The sequence below is a fragment of the Solea senegalensis genome, linkage group LG7, assembly GCF_019176455.1.
Source record: "Solea senegalensis isolate Sse05_10M linkage group LG7, IFAPA_SoseM_1, whole genome shotgun sequence".
NCBI lineage: Eukaryota > Metazoa > Chordata > Actinopteri > Pleuronectiformes > Soleidae > Solea > Solea senegalensis.
The window spans coordinates 14,180,122-14,208,063 of NC_058027.1; the positions used below are offsets into that span (position 1 = coordinate 14,180,122).

Below are 27,942 nucleotides of genomic sequence, written 5' to 3' on the forward strand. Positions count from 1 at the left end.
AATGCATTCATCGGTTTTGTCTTCTCTTATTATCAGTTCTGCTTAGTGTCATGCATTAATACAAATAATTTTACAATTTGCATATTTCATTAAAACAAACAGTAGGCGACATGTAATTTGTAGCCCAGTTATATCAGTTGGAATTGTTTTCTTTACCTCTTTCTTCAGCTCTGTCTGCTTTCCCCTTTGATCCCCCCCTCCTCTTCTGTTCTTTACTCTTTAGTCAGAGCTGCAGGCGAAGCAGCTGGGACAGCCAACCAGTTTTGTTCTCTTCTCCCACAGCCTGTTTGGGGTCAGAGGTTAGAGGCCCTCAGACAGTGCTCACTGCTGGCCCCTGGTGCTCAGCAAAACCTGCAGTTGAAAGCTATTCTGTCTGTGTGTAAAATGTGTGGAGGCTGTGATGAAATTTGGTGCCATGCCAAGACTCAACTTGGAGGAGAGAAATATTTCAAACCTGATTAATGTCTAATTTTCTCCTACACAGGACATTCAAGGACATTTAAATGTCGTAAACAAGTCTTAAATTAAGTTACTAATGTGAAATGGTACATTTAAACTGAATGTATTAAGTAAGTCAGAAATAGATACTAATGATTTACATATTCTTAACTTCATTGGACATTCATTGGATTTGTTAAGCCAAAAGCTTTAAGTGTGTACTTTTAGGGTATTTTTTAGGGCGTGTGATGCAAGCTCGTGTTATGGCTGAAATGTGTTGTGTTTTTTGTTGTTGTGTTTGGTTCTTCTCACCTCTTTGCTCCTCCAGGAGATGTTCTCACACCTGCTTGAGCCTGGCTGTGTTGCTCATCAGGGTGTGGAAGATTCAGGCTGTGCCAGTGGGTTTGTTTGGCCGCTTTCAGGCTCTGTGTTGTCAACTCACTGTACTGAGTTGAGGGAAGGTGCATGCTATGACTGCACGATCAGTTCTTTTTTTTTGTTTGTTTTTCGGTTTCTTCCACACTTCTTTGACTTATTTGAGGATGTAACAGCTTAAATACCAAGTGTTTAACAATGGCTTCAATATCATCACAGGGTCACATTACGTTTGAATTATGTTTGAAAAGCACTGAGTATCCTGTATGCATGACCAAGTGTCAACTGGCTGTGACGTCATATAGAAGTATCTAAGTTGACTTCACCTGCAACAAAGCTCCTATTGGACTGTTGTCAGTCACACTGGTGTCCACACTATGTGCTGTGATATGTCTGTTTTCATTTAAAGGGGAACATCATTTTACAAAATTCACATTATGTGCTATTGAAGAAGACTTGCAAGTGATTAAGATCGTTCTCTCCACAGGGAAATCTTTATAAATCAAGTTAAGAGCAAGTTCATTTTCCCACAGGGAAGTCGACACCTGGTGGCTATTTAATATAATTTCTCTCCCGGATTAACTTCACCTGGCAAACTGCAAGAATATGTCCACTTTTTTTATCTGCCCAAGTCTGTGTTTTTTTTTATCCTCAGGTCTGTCTAAATTCCACCAAGAACCATCAGCCCAAACGGCGCCTGCTGGGGGAGCTGCCCGCTTCGAGTGCCAGATTGAGGGAATACCTACACCTGTGATTACCTGGGAAAAGGATAAACTAGCTGTCCCTGAAGAGACAAGGTGACCCTGCTTCATGTTTTATTTTCCATCGTCTCCTTCTTATCTAGTCTTATCTTCCTTCTTTTCTACTTCACCCCAGTGTTATTAATGACTAAGGTAGGTGATTATTCTGTGCTGGGATGTCGTGCCAGTTGCTCAGAACAGTCTGTCTTCCCTGGGACTTTGGTTGCCTGAAGGCAGCATCTCACTCAAACCTTTGAACCAAAATGTAGACCACAAGCTACGAGTCATTAGCTCATGGAATGCGTGAACAGGCTGTTTGAGCTCACTGAATTTCTGGTTTAAAGGAGGTACTTGCACACCATCTGCTAATCCCTCATACTGCCTGCAACTGGAAACTATAATTATGGTTCACGTTATTGAGATGAGGATGATGCATCTGGATTGAATGTGACCTTTGTGACATGAGTGTCCAAGAAAGTTCTTCAGGAAGGAGATCCTGATGTAAAAATTCTGAAAAATATTTATTGTGTGTGGTGTGATGTCATAATTCAAATGTTTGCAGTCACATTTTTTGGCCATAGAGCCACTGTTCGATATTTATATTACATTCTGAAAGATATGCTGTGTACAAATATGCATTTTCATTTGCGTATGTTACTTTTTAATTCTCAACGAGAGGTCAACGTGAACCTGGGAAATCACCACCGCTACATCCATTAAAGATGTGAAACATGAATGTAGTTGCAAATCTTGTTTAATTCTTCTGATTACGGCCTCCGCCATTACCCCATCAATTACTCCTCTGGAGTGATTGCATGCAGTGAAAGGGTCTGCATTTACATAGCACTTTTTGTCTCGATGTCCACTCCAAAGCACCTCGCACCACAGTTTTTGTGATTTACCCACTGAGCCCCACGTACAGCACATGCAGCGCGTCTATACGCAGCACTTTTTCTATCACACATCTGTCAAATGCTGCTGACACAGCTGTCAGACGCTATGTGGGGTTAAGAATCTTTCTCAGGGAGGGATGCATAGCTGGGGACAACCCCTCTGTTTGAAAGGCAACCCACTCTGCCACTGAACCACAGCAACTCTGTGGTTGCCTTCTGCTGTGCGCTTTTTTTAATGTTGAGTGAAGTCAATGAAATATGCCAGTATATTTAACTGTGAAAAGAATTACCTTGAGTTTCAAAACAGCTCATCACTATGTGTTCACCCCTTAAAATGTCTTCCTGCTACCACATCCTCAGTTGGTCTCTCTCTCTCTCCCTCTGTCTCTCTATGTGTCAGCTCCCTCTCACAAATGTTCTCATTTACTCGGCCACTTAACAATATTGACATTTCACTGTGGCTCCACTGCCCCGTCGCCGTGGAATTTTTTGTAAGCCTTATTGCACAGGGCTAAGTGCTAATGGCTGCTGCAGGCCTGCATGACCCGCAAACAGCTCAGTGCTTACGTGGTCTCATTGGTGGGACACAGTTCTCCCACCTCAGGCACAGTTAATGGCCTCTCACAAAAGATGAACCAAAAGAAGACACTAGTTTTTCCTCGCTGTGCGCTCTCTTGCTCTAATCTGCCATTTTCCTCTACATTCACTCCTCTGACTTCTGTTGCTCCATTTATTTCTACTATTATCCCCTTTCCATCTCTATTTCTGTTTCTTTTCAATCCCTATTCCGTGTAGCTTTTTTCATTCATTTTCATGTTACCTTCTGCCTCTCGTTATTTTCTCTTCCACTGCCACTTTTTCTATCGGTCTGGTAAAAGCCACATGCGTGTGTGGGATGTGAATATTAAACTGTATATATAGACATTTTTTCCAACGCACATGCGTTTTTATATAGTGCTGTTTTTTTTTTTTAGGAATTGTGTGATTCTATAATGCGCAAACACAAATGGCCAGAAATAAGTAACTGTGTTTTAATTAAATTCAATTCAAATTTTATTTGTATAGCGCTGAATCACAACATTCATCTCAAGGTACTGCACATGGACAACATCACCAAGAGCAGAGAAACCAAGCAATTCACACAATGAGCAAGCACTAGGCATCAGTGGAGAGAAAAAACCCCTCCCCTTAAACAAGAAAGAAAATCTCTGATTTGTATCAAGTTATAAGTTTAGATGAGTCAGTGATGACGTTGTTTATAGAACTACGATGTCATTTATATAAGCAGCTGCAGAGGTTGTTGCATCCACTGAGATGTACGGTTCAACCACAAACTGTCATTCCTGTTTGTAACGGCGATGCACAAAATCCTTTTGGATTAGGATTGTGTTCAGAGAAGATCCAGTAGAATCCCATTGTTGTTGTTTATCAGTCCCTGTTTCACTTCTCTCTTCTCTTCTCTTCTCTTCTCTTCTGCCTTATGTGCAACAGGTTCATTTCCCTTCCTAACGGGGTGCTCCAGATCCTTGAGGTGAGCAAGGAGGATGAGGGTGCCTACCGCTGTGTCGTGTCTAACTCTGCCAGGAAGGACGTCAGTCATGAAGCCAGACTTACTGTCACCACAGGTGAACTTAGTTACGGTGCTTTATAGTGTTTGAAAAGGCATCCAGGCCTCACAGGGAGCTGTGACACCAGGTCAAGAAATCTAATTTAAGTTTTAGTACAACAACAACTGGTGTTAACAAAGCCGCACCTGCTGACCCTGTCTTTTTATTGTGTTCCTTGAAGGTAACACAACAATATGGCCGCAGTTATAAATATTTTAGCCAAAAAAAAAAAAGAAACTTGCACAGATTTGTGATGTAACCAAAAAAAAAAAGAAACATAAAATACAATATATACCTTCCACTTTATTTTCTTCAGCTGGCCAAATCGTGCTTCACATTTTCAAAAGCTGCTCTCAGTGAATGGTGATTGTAAAGGACAACAGCCTGGGTGTAAAATGGTGCACATAGAGTCATTTGAGCAGTGAGGTGACAGCCACCATTAGGCTGTCCTTACAAAAAACATGCCACATTATGCCCCTCTGCCTCGAGTTAGTGAGAGATCATGAACTTTAATTGGCTGCTCTGTGCAAACCATTGGGTCTAGTTTGAGTCACAGCTTTTGTGTCGTTCTAAAGAAAGATAAAAAGGAAAATATATAGAGAGAGAGAGATGATGAGGTCAACATGAATGAGTCAGATGCAGTGCATTTACCTTTAAGGTTTTCACACAGTTGATAATGCACCCTTTCATGTCGCCACGCTTTTGTTTCCAAGTATTAATGACAGAACATTTCAAATCTTGATTTCATGATGTGTTCTCATGCTTCTTGTGCCATTTTTTTGCAAATATACAATTGGGAAGAATATTGTTTTTTAGGATTTAGGATTTTTTTTTGGGGGGAATGTAAAGTATAACTTGATGTTTCATCATACACCTCGTGTTTGTGGGTTCTTGGTCGTCTTGCTGTGAAAACCTTTGGAGGAAACTACTCTTGAGCTTTTACATGAGATGGTTGTCAGACCTAACGTCATCGCTTCACTCTCATGCACATAAATTGAAGAGCTCTGCTTGCGTTGGCGATTCAGTTTTCGTGTCATCGAGTTCATGTACGCAACTAAAGAGGATGTAGAATATATGAAGTTTTTCTGTTGCCTCCAATTTCCTTTCGAGTATTTATTTATTTTTATATATGTACATGCTTTACACTGTGCCGCACTCATGCCCACAAACAAGACACCTACAAAGACACACCCTGCTCTTCAGTCACCACAGAGACAAACATACACGTACCATATGCATAAGCAAGGGCTGCTGTATCTAATTTCAATGATTAATTCATGATATTTTTCAGAATGCCTACATGTTACTTTCTGGCTTTCATTACTGCTGAGATTACCCGGGCTTGAGCAGAAATGGGGACGGAGGCGTTGGGGGTGGGTGGTGTTGGTGGTAGACCAATTGTCTCGACCCTTCAATCTGTCTCACAATGTGCTTTGACTAACGAAGGTGCATCTCATTTTAAGGCCATTCTGTGAACTGAATGAATGGTTTACATTTTCTCTCAAAGAGTGATTCTCTCCCTTGTCTGCTTTTTATCCCAAGAGATCTTGTTTCTCTTCGGGGTCTTTTATCACTATCACAAGAAACTGGCTTTCTCTGTCTCACCACCTCGCCTCAGTTGCCTCTTGTAGTTGATGGTTTTTAATACAATATCTTTTGAATAGTGCGGCCGTTGTGTGACACAAGATTGGTACTGCTCCCTGTAAATAATAATTTGAAATACAAGGGCTTCCACCTTTTGCTATGAATCCTCCCACATCAGAGCCTCTAATCAATTTTACTTTTAGATTCATGCCGTGCTCACATCGTATTTGCAGTCAACATCTAATAAGAATTAACGACGCATTAACCAGGTACCAATCAGCCACTACAGTGACAGTTGTGATGATGACATTAATTGCTGTGTAAGAAAAGAAGTCTATCTCAAGGTTGCTAGAAATTCTTCAGAGGTCACTGCTGCTCTAAATCTTTTTAAAATGTTTTAAAAGTTACAAGTGCACGTTTTTATAACATGGTTTGTTGTTGTAGGCTCTACTGAAGCCCTGAACAGAGTTGTAATTGTTGCACCACCTCAGAATGCCACTGTGGTGCTCGGCCGCCCTGCAGTGATGGAGTGTATGGCACAAGGCCAACCTAAACCACTGGTGTCCTGGAGTAGACAAGGTAATGCTACACATTCTTTTTAAACACAGCTAATTCTCCTCTCATGACTCTTTTAATTACATCTACCATTTTATTATTATTATCCATGTCTGATTATGTAGTTGTCTTGCACACAAAGAACAACGTGTATCAGTTTATCACTTATTTCTTAGGTGTTGTTATAGCTGTCACTCCTTATCCTATCCTGTTGCTCTATTCAACATTTTCCGATGCTTTCGATTTAACGACGCGTCACACTAATTCATTCACACCGCTACGATTCTAATGCACAGACATGGACGCGCTCAAAGGTAAACACGCTCAATTGTGGGGCGAGTGATGTTGAGAGCCGTCACTCGAGGAACCATCGCTTATTTGTATTCCGATTGTCTGCTTCAGAAATGGCTCTTCGACTGTCAACATCGTATGGTTTTCCATTCCATTGTGTCAGTTGTCAAAAACTGCATTACACTCTGAAGTGGCGATTAGTTCTTTGTTTGTATTTTCAAAGGGCACAATCAGTATCTATAGGAAATCTGAAAACACTAAAATAGTGGATACACTACATAGTGGTCTGCCTTAGGCTTTATGGTGAATAGTGAAGTGATATCACCCACAGCCTAGGAGTGTGCCAATGCAGCTGGCTCAGTCAACCCAGGCTGAAATATAACACATCACAGAGCCACCTGTTGGTCAGCTTGTGTAATTACAAGTCCCTTGCCACTACTCTTGAGTGCTGTTTAGCTCAAAGTCTGTGAAATGATTACTTTTCTCAAGGCCAATCTTTTTTCTTTTTTTTTTTCCCCATCTGTATGATCTAGCGCTATAGTGTGTTGTTCTTTCTTGCTTCTACTTTGATCAGATGGAAAATCCATTTCCACCGATGTGGTTGTCCTTGCAACAAACCTGGTGATTAGGGACACAAGGCGTCACCACGCCGGCGTCTATGTCTGTCGCGCCAATAAACCCAAGACCAGAGAGTTTGTCATTGCTGCTGCTGAGCTGCATGTGCCTGGTAAGATTCATATAGTGGACGACTAAACTGTTATTTTCATGTTATTTTAAGACGTGTTGAACAGAAGAGAATGCTGTCTACGGTGTCGGTATGCAGCACAATTTATGAGTCTGTTATCTGAGATTGAGGGGGCAAGAGGGTGTGTACTTGGATCTGTTGCCTCTTTGGGACTTTTTCTGGCATAAACACTGACCTTGTTGTCAGGACCAGCAACCCTCATGGAGACCAAAACCTGGTCCTGATGAGGCAAAACCTTATTTCTGGTGAGGAACTGGTTAAATTAAGGGCTATGATTTAAATTGTGGTTAGGTTAAGGTTAGTGGTAGGCATTAAATGGTTATGCTTATGGGATAACACTGTTTCTGCTGTCTGAATGAATGAAAATCAGAGCAGTGTGAATATATGTCGCCTTCCTCAGGGAAGAAAAACATTTAATGTTGTTTTGTTTTTTTTCCGATTAACTCATTTTTATTCCATGGAGGTTGAATGACTGATTATGCATTATTCTTGTGTCCATTTGGTTGCATTTTAATCTCACTAGGGTCGGGTCATAAATCTCTCTGACGTGCTGAAATGTGGACACGTCGTGGGTGTGGCTCCGTTGCATCTGTTTCATGTCACTATGATGGTTTAGTTGGGAGGGAAGGAATTGGAATCCTTGCTGCATGAAGAAACTGAATGTTCCAGCGCTGCTGTGACATTTATGGCTTATCACTGATGCCAAGCCAGGTCCACTACAGTATGTTGAAGTACACTGATCTGCAAAAAAAAATCAGTATCACACTCCATACAGACAATTAGGTTGTGTCTGAGATCAATGATCCATTATTTTCAATCTGACCTCCTGTTTTCTTTTAAAACTCTCTTTACTCTCAAAACTCTCCCATATTTTATACTATAGGGGTTTGATTTCAGTTTTGATGTCCATAAGGCAGTATGTGTGTGGTTTTGTGGTTTTTATTACCAAAACTCATCTCACTGTTTTATATTTCTCTTTAGAGTTCTGGAAAAAAAACACCTGTGTGTTTTGTGTCAGTGGCGGAGCCTCTAGTTTCATTCTTTTTCTTTTTGAGGAAATGCACAGCCAGGCCATCCACAATGAATAGATTGTCCCCTACTGATGTCGGTGGTGTATGAAAATACTATTGGTCATTCAGCTTTGAAATGTTTAGAAACATAAATAAACATTGGTATTAAAGTATTCTGGTCGCTCAGGGACATAATTACCTCTCTTAAGTTAATAGGAAAAGTGAGGTTGGATGATGGGTCCAGCTTGGCAGCACTGGGGGGCGCAGTTGAGGGCGTTACAGTTGTTATAAATGAAATGAATGAAACGGATGTGCATTCTTATTCTCTAAAACATGGGACTGTTTTTAGTCAAACAATTGTTTCATATTTCCAATAGCCCCTCCGGTGATTCTCCAGCCTCCTGAGACGGTGTCCCTCTCCCGGGGAAACACAGCCAGGTTTGTGTGCAACAGCTCTGGGGAGCCTCCTCCTGTGTTGCATTGGCTGAAGAATGGTCAACTCATCAAGCCATTCAGGCGAATTAAGACCCAAAGCCCTGGAGTCCTGCTCATTAACCAGCTGGCACTGGAGGATGCAGGCTATTACCAATGTATAGCGGACAACGGACTGGGCACGGCCTGCGCCACCGCTATGCTGACAGTCATTGTGAGGGAAGGTCTCCCGAGCCCTCCTCGTCACCTGTCTGCTACGCCGTACTCCAGCACAACTGCCCTGCTCACCTGGGAGAAACCCGAGTTCAACTCAGACCAAATCATCGGCTACTCTGTCCACTGCCAGCGGGTTGCAGGTATGCCTCTATTTTAATTTATAGAAAGCAGTGCAACCTTTTGTTTTGATTTTAATATTTTTCCTCCTCATCAGGATCAGATAATGTGGAGTACCAGTTCGCAATGAACAATGACACCACCGAATATCACGTCAGAGACCTTCTACCCCATACTGCCTACACATTTTTTGCGGTGGCTTATTCTCCCATGGGGGCCAGTCGTCCATCCCAGCCTGTCACTGTGGAGATGCTGGAGGATGGTGAGTTATCAAACGCAGGTTAAACAAGGCCACATGTGTAGTCTGGGATCCAGTGTTTCAAGAAGTACTTCAGTTGAGTATTTATTTACTGTTACTGTTAGACTGGCCAACATTTGATGTCATTATTTATTGTAAATCATACATAAAGTGTATGAAACAGCTGTTAAGTGGTTGTGCTACTAGGATATGACTTAAATGTGCATGAACAGAGCATCAACAGTGTCTTCTTCTTAATTCCCTCCTGTAGTACCAAGTGCACCTCCTCAGCTCTCTATAGCTAGCACCTCCCCGACAGACATCAGGCTAATGTGGCATCCGCTCTCATCACAATACAGTCGAGGAGCTGTTACCCGCTATCGCATTGAGTACAGCTCTCTGGATGATGGTAAGTGACCTTTGGTGGACAATGATGGCAACACGTTGATTTTACCTGCCCATGAAAAGAGTATCATTTAGGACATATTGTTTATTCGTTGTAAAAGTGTTGACAGTATTATACGTGGTGTGTAATGTATTTTCACACTGGTTTTCGGAGTGCAGTGTTTTGCTAAGAGTACACTTGCAGAACAAAATATTTCCGCTGTGTGATCTAAATTTATATAATCTCTCGAATTGTCGGATTAACTAGAAAGGTTAGTTTCCCACTGTGTCGTTACACTCCTTTATCTACTATTCTGAATCTAATAATGTTTTCCTTGTGCCACTTCATCCATGTCCAGCCTTGTTCAGTGAATTTGGTAGATAGTAGTAGATTCAATTTACGTGTGTGTGTATGTTTGCCTCCACAGTGGACACTGTTTTCTCTGTGGAAGTGGGTGGTAATGAGACTCAGTTTACACTGAGAGAGCTGCAACCTAACCAGGCCTACCGCCTGAGGATTGCAGCTGGAACAGGCATTGGCTTTGGAGTCCCGTCAGAGTGGGCCCAACACCAAACATTAGCTCACTACAACCACAGTGACCATAGCATGGGTAAGTGGGACATGGACACCTTGTTTATGTTTGAAATTCTGTTTTTGTTTTGTCTTTTCTCTCATTTTTTGGATGTTAAGTCAGCAGCCAATTGTATTCAATTTCAGCTTGAAAATAATATCTTTATTTGATGGGTACATCTACTAGACTCTAATTTGAGACATTTCTTAGAATTTTAGAACATGTTTTAATGTGTTTTTTCATGTAGTAACTGTAAGACTTTTACACAACCATAATTAGACTAGCTTGTAAATAATGATCAAGCATTTTAAAGGCTTACATTGATGGCTACTAACAAATAATTAAAAATGCATGCTGAAATTTAACATAGCATAGTGAAGGCACATCAAGTAGCATTTTGTTCTTTTAGTGTGCATGGGTGTGATAAAAGTTGATATGATGTCTTTGTTGTTAAGATGTGCTTTAACGACACATTCATTTGAAGCATTTACAGCATTTCCTCAGCATTTAGTCAGTAAGCAGATCCACAAAAACTCATCATTTTTAATCTATGCCACATTTTTGGACATTTTGGTGTACAACCACTGTATACAGCTGCCATAATTCAAGAAATAGTCTCACGTTTAGTCATATTGCTGCGTCACGTAGACTTCATGGTCAAAATGTCTTTTCTTTCCCTCTACCTTTCAGTCATTTTTGCCCCTACCGAGCTAAAAGTCAGAGCCAGAGTGAACACACTCAATGTGACATGGCATCCCTCACCCAATCACACACTGGTGTCTGGCTACAAGTTGTCCTGTCGAGAGGCTGACGCTGAGGAGTCGGCCAGTGGACAAAGGACGACACAAACCCACACCATCAGGCTCCGTAAGAAGGATAGGTATCATCTGCTCACTGGACTAGGTGGGTGACCTCTCTTAATGTTTGTTACATACTTTACCTGTAGTTGTAGGTGTATTATATTAAAATGTATTCTAGGTAGACGGAATGATTATAAATTCTGAATTTTCTTTGGTACAGATAGTTGTTTTTAATTTAAATAAAGTTTAATACACTCAAATGCAACTTTTACAAGAAACGTGCATCATATTATACTCAGTAATTTTGCGTGTCACAACGTGAAAAGGAGGGTTAGTGAGAAGGGTTTACTCGTAACATGTACACAGCAAGTATGATGAGGAAAACCTCTCTCTGTTCCTTCCTCTCCTCCTTTTACTCATCCTTGTTCTGCCGACGTGTGTGTGTGTGTGTGTGTGTTAGTCTCTGACCGGCAATATGAGGTGAGGGTTTGGGCATTCAATAAGCAGATAGATGGAGCAGCTGCAGTGTGGAAGGGAAGAACAGAGAAGGGCCAAGAAAAAGGTGAGTTGTCTCTTTGCACATGTGAGTGAATGAATTCATTCTGATTGACAGATCCGAACACAGTAGTATTTAATCATCTGTATTTGTGCCTTAAAGCATCATCACCCCCAGTGCACTTCCCTCCACCCTTGCCACCGAGCAGCATTCAAGCCAAAGCCAACAGTTCCACTTCCATTTGGCTGCGCTGGGAGAAACCGCGGTTCAGCAACACGCGCATCATCAACTACACAGTGCGCTGCAGCCCAGCAGGAACCACCAACGCCTCCCTGGTCTCCTATCACACCAGGTCAGAACCTCAGTATACTACAAAGCTGCTCCTAGCAGAGTATTTGTGAGTGAACACACACACACACAGCGTCATTAAGGAGGAAAAGTGAACTGATTTAAAGGTAACATGATTTTACTACGTAGAATCATCAAATACATAGGCTTTGTAGATTTTTTTTTTCAAATAAGACCCTCCGAGGACAAAATCCATTGGCGTTTGAAATCATTCAGTAAATGAAAGCTTTAAGTATACACTACCTTTTCTTCTTGCACTGGCTAACAGTACTGGAGGAGGCTTTTTTTTACATCTTTAAGAGCACCATATTTGTATGTCTACAAACGGGTTTAGTTCACAATTCAATATTTCATTTTGAATTGTGTTGACTTGGTTCATTATAGTTACTCTTAAAGACACTTCAGGCACCAACTGCAAGTGTGCAATACTTTCTCTTCCTTTTTACACATATATTCTGAAATGTTATTTATGTGCAGTAATGTATAATAATTAACTATCAAGCATCAAATATCATATATAAATATAAAGGTAATAGACATTGTAGTGTAGAATAAATTAAACAGTGTCAGTGTTTCTTTCCTGTTCATAAGTCTCGCCTGTTTTGGTGTTGCAGTCCTGCTCAGGAGATACTGCTCAGGGCGTTGAAGCCGTTCACCCGTTATGAGTTGGCGGTGCAGTCTAATGGAGTGGATGTGGTGGGACCATTCAGTGGCACTGTGGAGGAGTCGACTATGTCTGACCGTGAGTCTTTAAATGTAAACAGTATTGGTGCTTCTTATGCTACGTATCAATAGGTTTAGGCCAATATAAACACAATCAGCTGTCTGTCTATCGTAGACGAGTGCTTTTTGACTCATTTCTCCTTTAGAGACTCTCTCAGGTGTGTACTTCAGCTCTTTTTCTATTCATTTGATATGAATGAATGAAAACAATCTGTTCCCTTACATTCTTTACACACCCTTGAAAATAATTCAGCTGCTTGAGGAGAAATATACTGAAAATAAGAACATATGACAAAAAATGTCCTCGCAGCAGTTGTTGCCTCTCAGAAAAGATTTTTTTTTTTTTATTACTACTGACCAGATTATTTGTGACAATGCTGTTTCACACATAAAACAATCACCTTCAGCTGCCCACGCGCACTGAAAAAACCTTTAACATCAAAGGTGTCATCACTTGTAACACCATCAATGTGACCTATGAGCCCATGTGGTCTTGCTGGAAAAACCACAGGAGCTCTCAAAAATAAGAATATCAAAGCATAGATCCAATATAACCAATCTGGTCATGAGGAAGTCACTGGCAGTGTATTTTACACGAGCTGCTCGTCAAACATCCTTTGGTGTGGTAACAATTCACTGTTCGAACCCGAAAGTGTTTAAATGAGGACTGTGATTGGAGGCCATTTTCATAGTCCTGTCTTGTAGCGCTCATGTTTCAAGGAATGCTTGATATATGCATGCTCATAACTCTTGTTGCTGTGTCTTCCTTTGACAGCGTTCATCTCTTGTAGTCATCATCTAACCGCTTTATCCTCCACCAGATGCCAATCTCAGCTACATCATAGGCGGGGTACACCCTGGACAGTTCGCCAGTCCATCGCAGGGCCACACACAATAGAGACAAACAACCATTCACTCTCACTCACTCTCCAATTTATAATCCCCACTGGACTGTGGGAGGAAGCCGGAGAACCCGGAGAGAACCCACGCACACACGGGGAGAACATGCAAACTCCATGCAGAAAGGCCCTGTGTCTTCCTTCTCGCTGCAAGGCGAGAGTGCTAACCACTACATCACCGTGTGGCCCCATCTGCTCGAGTAACAAACATAATTTGTGGGAGGTGGAGGGTACAGGTTTTTCTTTTAGCGTAAGGGTAAATGAAAAACTCTTCAGCAGTTTGATATTTCTTCCATGTTTAGTTGTTTTTGTTTACCTATGGGAGCAGGATAGAATGGTTGACATCAGCTAGATGTCCTCACTTGGCTGCGTGCAGAGCCTCAGGCTAGGCGCTGGGGAAGGCAGCCAGCTGACTTGGCTTGACCTGACGGCACTTGACTTTGTTGACCAGGGTTGTGGTTGGCATGCATACAACAGTCTGTGGTGTGTTGGTTTATCCAACAGTAGTACTTTCTTTTGCAACCGTAAGATCGCTCCAACAACCAAACATGCTATATACTGCACCTTATTTAGAAGTAACAACAACAAAACATTCAAGCTATAGAATTTTGATACAAACTTAGGTATTAAAATCAGATTGAAACAGGATTTAAATGTGTTTAGGGCAGTACTGAGGTTATTGCTGTATACGCATACACTGCTTATGCCACAGTATGCATTCATTTTCATCCGTTTTAAGATTCGCGATGTGAGAGGGAATGGTGATTTATTTTGCATAATTACTCTCATTTTCATTTGCATAACATATTTAAAATGATTACTGTGGGATATGTGTGCAGATCTGTGAGAAACAACGATGAGTTCAGGACAATATTTAATCTAAAATGGTAATTTGACACCCATTTTGGCTGTAAGACATACTGCGCCTCCTGCGATTTGAAAATTGCAGTAGGCAATTTTGATAAAAAAATGTTGATTAATTGTTTAGCCCTACTTGTATGCAGTATACATACTGTTTGGCTGGTGGGCTTGAGTGCTTCTGCATTCAAGTGAATGTATACTTACTCATACAGATCAGTGTGTGGGCTGGAGAGTGGCCAGTGAACAGGCAATTTGGTTGTTGGCATCAGTGACTTATAAATGACTGTAATCAAGCTCCCAGGTGTTCTAGTGGCTCTCGTGTTGGCCAGGAGCTTTGTTTGCCAGAGGCTGGTGAGTGAAGACTGGGATGCATTTAATGACATCATTACCACCCGTCACCCTTTCATGCTCTCCACTCCCACGTATCATCACCTGAGCCCCAGCCCATTCCCCCATTACCCTGTTTGCCCCCATTCTCTTGCACCAGGTGGTGGGAACATGAGGACACAGATGGTTGTCGCACAACATGTCAGATCCACTACAAAGACAATATACATTCCCCAGCTGTGAGGCCTCGTTTCTGTGTTTTAATTACTGACCCAGTCTTCTTTTTCTTTTCCAGGGCCCTCCTCACCTCCAGAGGAGCTGCAGCTGAGCGCTCTTGACTCCTCCTCTGTACTGGTGAGCTGGCGCCCCCCCCTGGAGCCTAATGGTATCATTACCAGCTACATGATCTTGTACAGTGGCAATCTCAGCCAGCCGGAGCATATATGGAAAAATCTCTCTCAGGATGGTAGGTGTGGGCAAAAGTGACAGGACTTCAGTGATTTGCTCAATAAAATCTGTATCTTTTATAATTTGTTGTTGTCTTTTTCAGGGAGCATTACAAGTGTTGAGATCCAGGGTCTGTCCAGTGGCACCCGTTACTTTTTTAAGTTGGGAGCATCTACAGAGGTGGGGTCAGGACCTTACTCACCTGTAAAGGATGTTCACACTCCCCTTCCGAAATACGGTACATTGATGATTATTACTAGATTAATTGCATAGAAAACAAAAGTGACCTTTCACTATGTGATACCTTTTCCATTCTTTTTTTTGACGTTTTTTAAAAGCTGAACAATTTAACTCGTTATATTAAAAAACAGTGACGAGCGGTCATAAAAGTATCCTCGTTTCAGATAACACTGAAACTCACAATCCTCACAAGACAGCAATTCAAGGCCATTACGTACACGGATATAGATAGTCGTCCCTATTAAAGTGGGTAATTTGTTACTGCCAGTAGAGAAAGCACAGGACACTGGTATTTATCTCCTGTTGTTCTGATACAATAAACGATAGTGCAGATATTAAATGGGCAGCGTCATCATTGACCCCCGGGGGACACCTTTGAATTATTGCTCTCTGTACATAGCAGAACCACTGTGAAAAGCACTTTCTTTACTCTAATGTCACTTCTTTTTTGTTTGAGCATACAGCCTCATTATATCCCCTTTAATTATACCTGTCAGCGTCTCATCTTTGTAGGACGTGTTATTCTTGTATGCTCGCTTGTCATAAAAGAAAAACCATTTACTCTGTTGCACTCTGTTGATGCTGTGAAACAGCAGAAATAGTACCACACTATTCATATTCATTTTTATTCCAGCCCTTATATGTATATATATATACATATAGATATATATATAAAAAGACATTCACATGTTTATTTTGTTCACATGTGTATTGTTTGTTTTGCCAGTGAGCAGCTTGAATGGGGCTGGTGGGTAGTGAGAGCTCTGGCCATCTGTTTCCTCTTCATGTCCAAGCAGACACCCACATAAATGAATATTAATTACAGTCCACTCTTCCTAGTTAAATGTGTCCTTAAATAATGTTGTTAAAATAGATTCAATTAATCAATTTAATTTGAAATGAAGAAATTTTCACTGGGCACCAGTCCTGATCCAAGTAATATTTCGTCCATGTTATAACAACTATCTGTTTTCGTCATGTAGATTTTATAAGCCATCATTTGAAATGTGGAAATAAATATATTTCATGGAATGACAATATTTCTGCTGTGCATTTCTCCCCTTGATGCCTGATATTGTAACAGAGCTGGACATCCACACAGTGATAGGCATCATAGTCGGCGTATGTCTGGGACTGATATGCATCCTCCTCTGCATGTGCTTCAGCTTTCGTAATGGCAAACCCAGGTATGCTAACTCTACAGTGTCGGTCACAATTCTATCTTCCAACTGTGTCCTTACGTCCATTACGTTTTACTTGCACACAATGTCTTGTCACAATCATAAATCCTGTATGCAATATGTAAACAAGGTGTGTAAATATCCTCACAGCCTACACTCTCCCTCTTGTCTCTACGAAGGGAGATCTCTGGGGGCTTTGAATCCACAGCTGTGACCCCTCAGTACAGGAGAGGCGGCTGCTCCATACCCTCCAACTTGCCAGAGTGCAGCGATAGCCACGAGCTGGAAACCCTGATGCCCCCCGGCAGCCAAGAGTCTGGTCAGCTGTTAGCAGAGGCCCCAGAGGAACAGAGCCTGATGGCAAGTGCTAATCCAGGGGAAGGGGAGGATGCCTTCGCACCTGAGACCAAGGTCAAAACCACCGCTTTTTTCAGATGGGCCTTAAAATCTTCATTTCTTTTTTTTTTCATGTGTCATGGAGGAATTATATAATTTTCATGCATTCACTGTGTTGTTCATCTTGCAGGTGGCTTGGAACGGCTCTGTGAGTCATAATTGGGCCAATAGAATCACTAGATACAGAGACACCATAACAGAAGATTGTCCAATACTCATTAATGGAACTGTCAACATGCTTATTACTGATAACAACACGGTAAATGAATGCACTAAAAACAATGACTTTGTATTGTATTATTGTAGGTATTAGTCTGTCTGACAAGCAGCATTAACCCAAATGCCCACCTTCACCCCACAGTTACTGTCGCCATGTCTGTCAAGCTTTTTATTTTTCCACAGTACATCTTTGAGAATGTAAATGGTGGCAGAGTTAGCAGAAAAAAACAACTATTTGATGATTCAAATAGAAGATAAAGTGAATAAAGAAACGGCATTGAGTGCTCTTACTATAACAAGAACATTTTTAAGATGCCGATGAAATTTCAATCGCAACACCGTGGTCCTCTCATAGAAAACCTTGAAAAGAGTCAACATAACTGCTTCAGGAATGTGTTAATACTGGCTATAGCAGCCAATTCCTCAAAAGCCATTAAATATGTCAAATATGTACCAAATATATCCATCCTATTTTTTTCCAGCTGTCACTTGCTTTTGCCGAGTTTGTCCTACATAAAGCATCATCATTCACTGATATTCACTTGTACATCCCAACTCAATCATTTATGGCCTGGGTAAGCCGCCCCAAAGCAGGAGACTACTGCCCCACCAGCAGATCAATGTAGGTCAATATGTCCATCCATTACATGCCATTGTCCAACACTGGAACTTGTTGGAGCCGCACACTTAGCCTACATACCCAAAAACCTGTTGATTATTTATGACACAATCACACGATGTAATCCACACACCTCAGACTTCATCTTTTGTTTTGTCTTGACAAGCCAGTTAAGCAGTCGGACGTAATAGTTGCTCATATATGTAGTCCTTGAAGTAACTGGTGTTGTTTCGCTGCAGGGCTTGGAAGGTCATCTGTGTACATCTCCGTGCAGTAACCAGGTCGAGGCAGAAGTCATAGTTCACTCGGAGCTGTCAGATCCCGGGAGGGAGAAACAAGAGGAGAGCGACGAGAGGGAGAGGGATTCTACCACTACCGGGGGAGCCTTGTTATCAGAGGACACATATTCCCCTTTGAGCCAGCCAAGTCTGCCAGGAGAGAAGAAACCTCTAGAAAAACTGTTGCTGGCCCAAAGACCCTCAAGTTTATCGGGTATCAAGTTGGTGGAAAATGGGGAGCAAGAAGGCTTGAGAGACCAGTCGATTGTAAAGAAGGAACCACATCGGGACACGGGGCTTACCAATGGCTTCCACTCCCCTAAGACTGTGAGGTCTGTGCTGAGGTCAGAGCATCTGGAGAACGGGGACTCTAGACACTGCTCCTCTGCACCAGTGAAGGCCATCTCTGTTGGACTGTCCCCTGCCCCCTTTGTCAGCTCCGGCCTTGTACACTCTACCTCAGCAGCGCACAGTTATCTGTGCCCGTAGCTCTTAGGTGCAGGGCATCAGCCCTTACACAAACATTGAAACAGCTTCTTTTAAAATTACAAATTCACCCAGCAACAGGATTCTTCAAGGATTATCTTTATTGGAATTATTTCTCTCCCTTGCAAAGTTTTTATAAATTCTTTGATTCCCACAACTTGTGTACATACAGTATACACATACAGAATATTTTTTAGTGGTAGAGTCCTGTAAATATGCTTTCTCTAGCATCACCACCACGCTTTTGTCTGGGTTGCTTCTCTGTCCATAAGAGAGAAAAGATGTAATTAACTGGATGGAAGTGGACGGAAGGAGGGTATTCCCACTACTGTGTCTCCTTTCCACTCAGAAATGAGAGAAAGCAAGGAACACTCCCTGAGTTAGTGAGTGAGTCAGTGAGTGAGCACTTGGTCAGGCTTTAAACAAGGATGAGAGAAGTGGAAACTCAGCAGGTCTCCCTGGGCTTTTGTCACGTGGATGCCGCTTTACAGTGGCACTGTGGAATAAGCCTTCACGAGTACCTGCACACTCTGAGAGTGCAGAGCACCTGTGTCTCTCCTCAACCTCCTGTCGTCTCAGGGTCCACGCACAGACACACAAATACACACAATGACACACAGGAAACAAATCCTGATTACACAGGATCTCACAGAGTCCAATGGGTCACACATTTATACACATGTCTCCTAAATTGAAGTGTGGGGGTCTCAGGTGCCTACGTATTCTTAGTGCGTTTAAAGAGTCTGTATATTTCTATAGATTATTGTATTCAGAACAAGTAAAAAAAAGAAAATGTCAACGTGTTAGAGTAAAGTAAAAGAAAAATGTTGAGTATACAGATTCGGTACACATGAAGTATTCCTTTCCAAAACTGTACATATCCAGGTGGTGTGACTTTGTAAACCAGGGACCCTCAGTTAAAAAGTGAAGTGGCATTTTTATGTTTTAAAGATGGTGGACCTCTCATATTGGAATCAGTATTGACATGTTTTTGTTAATACTAGTGTAATTATGTAGGTGGGAGAACTAGAGATGTTAAATATACACCTCTGTCTGGTTTTGGCTCCCAGTGAAGGATACACCTGATGTCCATCGTGGCAACAACATCGTGGGCCATTTTTTGGAGCCGACTTCGTACGTTTCCAGCTTGATGTAATAGTTCAATGTGAAGTGCTTGCCATGATTTTTTCAGGGGAAATAATACAAGTTTTTTGTCCATTTTCAGTGGAAATTTAATTTCCTTCTACTCGTCTGATTGATCTGGAGGGGACATTTTCCACCATAGTCTAATCCGACATAATACAAAGTAATTTTATGTGGAATTTTTTTACTCTCACCATTTTCATACCGCGGTGGTATTCCTTATGTAATCAGGTTGCTTTTCCTAATTAACCAATATATGAAGATGCATTGCTATGATGTGTATTGTAAAAGGGTAACTGGTGCATCCCCAATCCTTATCAACAGCACTACCTCATTTCTTTTCAGGATGCTTTCCGGTGTGTGTGTGTGTGTGTGTGTGTGTGTTTATGTGTTTATTTTTTTAGTCTTATCTTACTAGCACCTTTTAAATTAATTTGTCTGATTTGACAACTTCTGTCCGTTGCAGAAATAATTGTCCTACACTGCCTGTATGTTTTTATGTTTTGTACAACAGAAAATCGTGTCACATTTATGCATTGCAGCCTCTTGTCAGATGCTTAAAGGTTGCTTCAATAATCCCCTAAACAGGTCCATCCAGTCACACTGACACCAAATATAGACAAGGAAATGAATGGCTCCTTTAATTTGCCACTTGTGCCACTTGTATGGCTTGTGGATTTATGGGTGATCCATGGAATAAACAGTATATAAAGTTCAAAATAAAAACAAGTGCTCACATGAAAAGGAAAATGGAAACATTAAAAAAAAAAGAATCTGGTCACACGATCATTTTAAACCCTTTACTTGATGGCAAACTCATCTAATTTCACTTTCAGTACTCACTCTTCGTGTACGTTGGCACATACCTTGTACCACTGAGTTGTCTTCTCAGTCCTGCGCTTTCACAGAGAATACAAAATGGAGGAACTGATTATAGCTTAGCAGTTTTGCCCTACCAACCGGCTGACAGCTTTACAAAATTGCACTTGGTTTTAATGCTTCTTAGACTTTAGCAAGAAGAAAATAAATTGAAATGGTTGGCTGCGTATTAGAACTTTGAGCCAATCCTTTTGTAACCTAACTTTACCGATTCCCCGCTAGGGTTTGGAGATCACATCCAATAATCCTAGCTGCAGTATGCACCACTTTGTCCAGCTGTCTTCTCTCTTCGGCGGCAACAGTCTGTCATGAAATAGTATGCAGGCACAATGAAACTGCCTGAGTCATTACTTGAACTGTCAGCTCCATATTCAAAGTAATAAGGCTGAATATATAATATGGACAGATAGCTGCTGAGAGTCAGCTGTCACTGTGGCTGGATACACTTATACAATCATGTGGATGAAAGATGCAAATTCCGAGAATTTCGAATGGTCTGTATTTGATCGGTTTCTCAAGACCAGAATAATCCGTTATAGACTTTATCATACCAGGTAAACAATGCCCATGGGATCTGGACCAAAAGGCCTGTTCTTCTCCATTCTTTCCATTTTCTAGGTTTAAAGATCATCATTTTTGTATACATCTGAATAAATCAATTTTTCAATATTTGATTGAACATCAAGCACATTCTAAATGAATATTCAAACAAAGAAATGAAACAGCAGGAGAAAAATACTGCCAGCCATTATCTAAAATCTCCAATTGGCCATGTAAGTATAGTCACTATTTATCTGCCTAATTCATGTCAACAAACTTAATATCATCTCCCTCAGGTGGCACATGTGTTCAAATTACAGTGGCTTCAAAAAAAGTATTGTTGTGACAACTGATTTGTCTTGACATAGGTAAAGTATATTATATTATAAAGTCTCAACGCCATCATTTAATTTCCCTTGTGGTGGAAAGAAAAAGGCGAGCGTTAGTATTGATGAGTGTGAACATGTGATGGAGATCTGCCTTATGGCATACATCACTAAATCTGCAAACTTGTTACAATAACCACAAGAACATCCTTTTAAAAACCACCATCCAAGCGGAGAATTTAGCCCAGCCCTGCTGTGCTTGATGTCTCGACTCCTCTCAGGTGGTTTAACTCTGGTCTTTCATCAGTGAAAAGGGCAGAACAAATCTGCTCTCTCCTGTCCTGCCTATGTTTCTACTCATGTCCATAGAACTGTAAAAATCTCGCTCGCTTATAACTCAACTGCATCAGCAACTGAACTGTACCCGGTTCCTTGACACATGTATGAAACATATTCATATTGTGTGTGCTCTGGATCTTTTATTGCTCTTGAATTTCTTAATGAAAACGCATGGTTAGTGGTCTTGTTTTTTTAGGCTCTGCCATGTACAGTATATACAGTCAACATCATGCTTTTCTTTTAATGCAGTAGCAATTATAGGGACAGAAGTGAATGTGCTGTTACCTGGGTCCAACATTAATTGTAAGGTCATTGTAGGGAGAATCCTGAACTGTCACACTTATATTATATAAAGTTAGTTAAAATACGTTCTTATTGGACGATTCAAAAAACACTGTGCTGTGTTGAATACAGCATGCTCGTGTGGGAGGCAAAAATACTCCTACGCCACTCAAGTCACCAATCTAAAGTGACAGGCATGTTTCATTCATTTCATCCAACATCATTGATTGAAATGATGTGATTTCCATCACTGTCAAGTGAGACACCTGTTGTGACATCATTGATTGTGGCTACTGTTTAACTGTATAGGGAGCAGCACAGCTTTCTGCCTTGTGGTTTGATAATGTAACCACCAAACTTTGTTTTTCGACCCAGGTTCTGTATTGTTATAGAAAAGTGTTTGCCGTCGTCTGGATCGCCTGAGTCCAGAAAGAGGCATTCTATTCTCTAGTCTGAAGCATTCCAGTTTAATATCTTGAACATACCTCTCTCAGTCAGCTCAAACTCAGGCCGCGTTCTCCCTGCTCTGACAGGCGTCATCCCCACACATTCAGTTTAGATGCTACATTTACTCGTAGAGAAGCCGATACCTGAACCCGAGCCGCAGTGTTTGCCAAACTGCTTGGACTATGGACAAGTAAATAGCGATCAGTAAAGTATCAGTGAAGACCGGTGTTTTGAGTCATAGGTTTGAAACTGTCTCATGCCCATATAAATCGGACTTTTTTTCTCATTAAATACAAAAAACCAACATAACAGCTGTTCGCCCTTCCAGCTTTTGTGTAAAAGCCTCTGTTGTCACTGCAAACAGACCACAGGCATTTGGCAGTCAAGTAGACCAACACAAAGTATATATTATTTTGTTCCTCTGCCCACTGAAGGGCCCAGATTTGTTCTAAATGGACATTAACACATTTGGAATCAGTTGATGTGTGCCAGTGGGATGCAGTTTCAGGTGACAAACAGACACTACTACATCTGTGATGTAGTTTTTATTTGTTAGTTTGTTTTTTACTTTAGCGGTTATAATTTTCTCTTAGTAGCATACAACATTTAAAGTTAGCAGTTTGAATCAGGGGTTTGTGCTTTGCCTGTTCTTGAAGTCTTGATGCAATAGTGGGATATTATGGCATGTGGAGCTGGAATGGGAGATACTGCCTGGATATACTGTAGTTTAGCATATGAGGATGAAACTTCTCCTTACAGGAACTTGTTTTTCTCCTTTAACCACAGGTTAATGTAACATTTTCCCCTTTTGGTTTGTTTTTGTTAGTCATGCATAATCTCATTTCAAATAGTAGACCAGTGCTTCAGTAATTATGCTACATCCTCTTTTGTGGTGGATTCATTAAAACACTATACAGATATGTACTTGTAATTAGCCTGCTGTTTAGTTTAGCCAAGTCATTTCCAAAATACAGTGCAGACTTCTTTTTCTTTTTTTACCTCAGTTTTTACTCTTTATAGTCTGGATGGTTTCTTTTAAGCGAAGCAGGGTTTAAAAAAAAAAAAGAAAAAAAAGAAAAACATGAATAAACAAGAGGATGGGGTCAGTGAAATTAATAAAAACTGACTTTTATTGTGCTATTTTGCAATAGTGCAGTACAAATCAGATAAAATAAAGAAAGTGTTGGGAAGAATAGCCTAAAAGTCAGTCTTTGGTACAAAACCACTTCCATACGTGCAAGTAAGTATTAAGCAGGGAGAAGGGCTGTAGCAAAATCCTTCCCAGACAGGTCTTACCTCTCAGTGCAGACAGTCATTTAGAAATAATTGTCACATCTCTACTCAGGTCCCACATCTTTGCATACATTTGTGGAGGATCGTGCCAGCATATCTTTCTCAGATACATGTCATTTGTTGTCAAACATTATATCCTAATTGTGTCCTTTTGTAAAGTAAATCAAGGAAACCCTGATGCACAGGTGATTTTTTTGTTCTGTTTTGTACAAATCACAGATGTATGTATGTACTGTATCACTCAATCTTACTTGCTCTTCTCTGTACATTCTGGTGCTTTGTGGTGAGCTGCTTTGTCCGGTGATGTCACACTGTTGTGCATTTTTCTGTACGTCTCTTTCTCTAGTTTTGTGTGCACCAGCTCAGTCGTGCTCAGAATGTGTAAGCACAGGCTCACACTCATATGTGCCACCAGCGATGTGGTCTGCAACTACTCAGATACCTATGTAATCAATGTGTGCCAAACAACACCTCATTCATGTCAGACACTACTGTAGGAGCAACTCATAGGAGCAAGTGACTCTGTGGGCCATGATCAACTTTGGACTGTCATCTTTACATTCAGAGAAGTGCCATTTTCTTTCTCTTCACAGGATAGGTAGTACTTGCGGTTTGTAGAAGTATTTCATCAGTTTTGCCGTATGTGAACATGTCAAAACTCACAGCAACTTTCAGAACGTCTGTGGAAACTACACTTCTGTAAATAAACATCAAAGAAAAGTAAATGTCTGATTCCTCGTCTCCACCGGAACTGTCAGCAAGTAAACTCTTACCTCAGATCTTACTTTTTTTCTTGTCTGTCACTTGTGTTTCAAAAGATTGAACTCAACTCATTAAGTTGTGTGTTTTTACCATATTATTTCATAGAAAATTGTGCAGATTTTTAAAGTCTAGGGTTTATTGTATAGAATGCACTGTATCATGTACATTAGTAATTCAATTAATGACATATGTGCTTTATACATTTACAGTAAAAGTATGAATTAATTAACTATTTAGTACAAATGACAATTAATTAGCTGGTACTACCGTGTTCACTCCATTCAGAGAGTATAACTGCTCAAATCTGCATGTTAATTTTATACATAACATGCTGATATGTGAGCTTTAGCGGTTTTTAGGTAAAAATCCACTGGACCTTGAAAAGGTCAACAAAATTTTACCTTTCAAATGTGGCTGCTGTCCTTCTTGTTCCACTCTTGCTCCCCAGTGCTGCTTGACTTTAACTTCATATTTAAGAATGATGTCTTTTAACCTAACCCTTGGGAAAATTGCAAACACAGTCAATCGTTTGTGTTGTGGAGATTCTTTCCAAGAGGACAATTATACACTAAATCCTTGGAAATTATGTAATTTGTTGGTAGATTGAACGGTAAGTGCACAAATTAATTGGGGTCATTTCACTTTCTCCTCAAAGGATAACAAATTACACGCAAAAAGGCTCATTCTCGAAGGCCATGACTCAAATTAACCCTTTTGGACCCATCCCGCCCTTTATGCCCCACCCTTTCCTTCCATAGCTGAGGACAATAATCATACTTAAAGTTGCCGTTCTTGTGTTCTCCACTTGAGGGCAGTGTGGTCATTCACTGTGACACAGAACCGCTGCTTGAGAGCCAGACCTCATGTGCTACTACATCTACCTGTGAAATGCAATGATGAGTGTATGTCAGCCCATCCTTGCCCATTCATCTGGGATGAATGGATAATCCGTGTGTGTACACAGGGGAGAGAGACAGACAGGCATATTGAGGAGAAAAAGAGAGGGCGAGGAGATGGAGATAAGGGCAGAGAGTTAAGACAGGAGCACTGAGGCGACATCTCATGGCAGATTCCCCTGAAGACTTAGATAAAAGCACTCGCTGAGCGACAGGGGGGTCTGACTCCCTATCTCCATCCACTCATCACTGTTAATCAGAGGGCGAGGCTGTTCTGCAGAGGTCTGAGAGGGAACACATTAGCGTCATGCTCTGATTAGTCACTGCTGACTGTGTCATACATTTACTGAAATTGACTCAGATGTCTTATAAGATAACATCACCACATTTGCTACATCCTATCTAAACTGGCCCTGAAATCCAGATAAGCCTCTGCTGACTGTCTTTTTGCTAAATGTGGCCCCATATTGTGCAATATTTCAAATGCCGATCTCTTACTTCTCTGAAAATCTGGGGGAGCAACTGAATCACACGTGAGAAACTTGAAGAACTAAATTTTTCTGAAATACAATGACCACATTCTGCATTTGCCCCATGGATCACTTTACATATTATATGCATAAACACCCATTTTGCAACTTTATTTGGTACTTGACACCTAATAAAGTGGCAGGAGTAGGAGGAGACCAGAGTGTTCAGAGATGGTCTTCTGCATACCTTGGTTGTGGTTATTTGAATTATTGCTGTCCTTTTATTGTTTCAAACCAGTCTGACGGTGCGGTCTCCTTTCACTTTTGGCATCAACGAGGCACTTTCGCCCAGAGAACTGCCACTTACTGGATATTTTCTCTATTTCCAACCGTCTTCTATGAACTATAGAGATTGATGTGTATGAAAATCCCACTGGATCAGCAGTTTCTGAAATACTCAGACCAGCCTGTCTGGCACCAACAGACAGTCATGCCAACCATTCCACATTCTAAGTAATTTATGCCACCATTTTTCCCCAGTCATTCTCATGCTCAGCTTGAAGTTCAGCAAGTCCCCCTGACCATGTCTCCATACCTAAATAAATGTATTGTTGCTGCTTAGATATTTGCAATAACAAGCAGCTGAACACGTGTTTCTGATACAGTGGCCAGTGAACAAGCTTGCATACATTTTCATACTTTACCGACAATTCACCTGTCTGCATGCACAGTGTGTAATGTTATTGTGTATATGGTGTTTTTGTCCTCCAGCAGAAAGGAGGTCTCTGGGCTAGTTCAACGTGCCTCATATTTCACCGCAGAGGCAGGTGGAGCAGAAAGTCAGGTAAGGGCTATACTAATGAGGTAGAGCTCCCAGCCTGTGGGGAAATAACTGTGTGCTGCTCTTGAATCAACCCATTCATCCTGCATGTCCCTGCACCTGCTACTACACTACTACACTCCTGCATCTGCTTCAGCATCAGCTCTGTTGAATGTACTGTACGGGTGCTCTCACAGTTAAAACTGTACAGTAGAACATTTCCCTTGGGTTTGGAAAATATTTGCAAATTGACGATGAATTCTTTGCGATAACGTGTCACAATATGCTCATAGAAACATAAATTGTGTCCACAGAGATACATTTTACAATAATGTGCATTAAATATCTTTTTTTGTAATTTGTAGAATGACTTTCTTTTTCTTTTCGTTTTAACTGTGCCTGGTTTATACTATGTTCATTTAAAAATAGTGTGGTGTATATGTCATGATGACATCATGACCATGACCTAAGTTGAATGTCATACCATGTCTTCCATCTTACCCACTGCCAGAAGAAAAAGAGATAAAAATGTAGTCCTGATATAGACAGTGTATTTCATTTTTATTATTTCAGCATATTTTGTATATTCCATTGATTAATTGTGCAAATATCTGAAATTAATCAGAGGAAATAAAACTACTTTCAGATAAAACATGTTCTTAATGTCAGCCCTGCTGTGGTTTATAAACTGCCAATCAAATATTCCCTGAACTAAACAGAGAGAGTCTGAGGAGATGGAGCATGAAGCAGGATAACGTCGGAGATAAATGAATGAAGTGAGGGAGATGGGGATTTGAGAGCAGGATGAATGTGCAGGAACTCATTTGCTTTATTTGGACTATGTATCTCTGGAATTATATTAAATCCTGTGTGCTTAACAATAAGCTTTAACGTACTCCACGAAGAAGCTGTAAATGGTGAGCTCAGAGGGCCATGGCTGCCTGAGAATATACAGGGAACTGTCAGTAATAGCTGTAGACTGTTTGCTCCAGCTTCGTCTGTCCCCTGGGCTCTGTATGCTGCTCTCCATTCACTGTTGACTGGCCACAATAGGACCCCAGAGGGAAAGCGGCTTTAAAACTCACTGTATACCATTTCCCCACTACAACCAAAGGCAAGGTGTTATACTCTTATTTGAAGTGAAGAAACAATGCCTCTTTCACTCCCTTTTCCAGGCAAGGGACAGGGTGGAACAAAGGAGGCAGGCTTTTTTTATTATGTTGTTTAC

The 27,942-nt window shown here is 41.0% G+C and overlaps 1 protein-coding gene across 2 annotated transcripts in view; it reads left to right on the top strand.

Annotated features, from left to right (window-relative positions):
• igdcc4 (immunoglobulin superfamily, DCC subclass, member 4) overlaps positions 1-24,491 on the top strand; it is a 44,780-nt gene extending 20,289 nt beyond the window's left edge. The window contains exons 3-20 of one of the 2 annotated variants that reach the window (XM_044030468.1): positions 1,469-1,610; positions 3,938-4,071; positions 6,082-6,216; positions 7,058-7,210; positions 8,616-9,026; positions 9,101-9,265; positions 9,513-9,650; positions 10,054-10,236; positions 10,888-11,100; positions 11,458-11,559; positions 11,656-11,845; positions 12,456-12,583; positions 14,947-15,117; positions 15,202-15,336; positions 16,423-16,525; positions 16,699-16,930; positions 17,046-17,174; positions 17,993-24,491. In XM_044030468.1, coding sequence (XP_043886403.1) covers positions 1,469-1,610; positions 3,938-4,071; positions 6,082-6,216; positions 7,058-7,210; positions 8,616-9,026; positions 9,101-9,265; positions 9,513-9,650; positions 10,054-10,236; positions 10,888-11,100; positions 11,458-11,559; positions 11,656-11,845; positions 12,456-12,583; positions 14,947-15,117; positions 15,202-15,336; positions 16,423-16,525; positions 16,699-16,930; positions 17,046-17,174; positions 17,993-18,520 — 3,392 coding nt within the window. In that variant the 3' untranslated portion in view covers positions 18,521-24,491. The remainder of the gene's footprint in view (positions 1-1,468; positions 1,611-3,937; positions 4,072-6,081; positions 6,217-7,057; positions 7,211-8,615; positions 9,027-9,100; positions 9,266-9,512; positions 9,651-10,053; positions 10,237-10,887; positions 11,101-11,457; positions 11,560-11,655; positions 11,846-12,455; positions 12,584-14,946; positions 15,118-15,201; positions 15,337-16,422; positions 16,526-16,698; positions 16,931-17,045; positions 17,175-17,992) is intronic. The other variant, XM_044030469.1, reaches the window with a different exon arrangement.
• Positions 24,492-27,942: the final 3,451 nt, after the last annotated feature.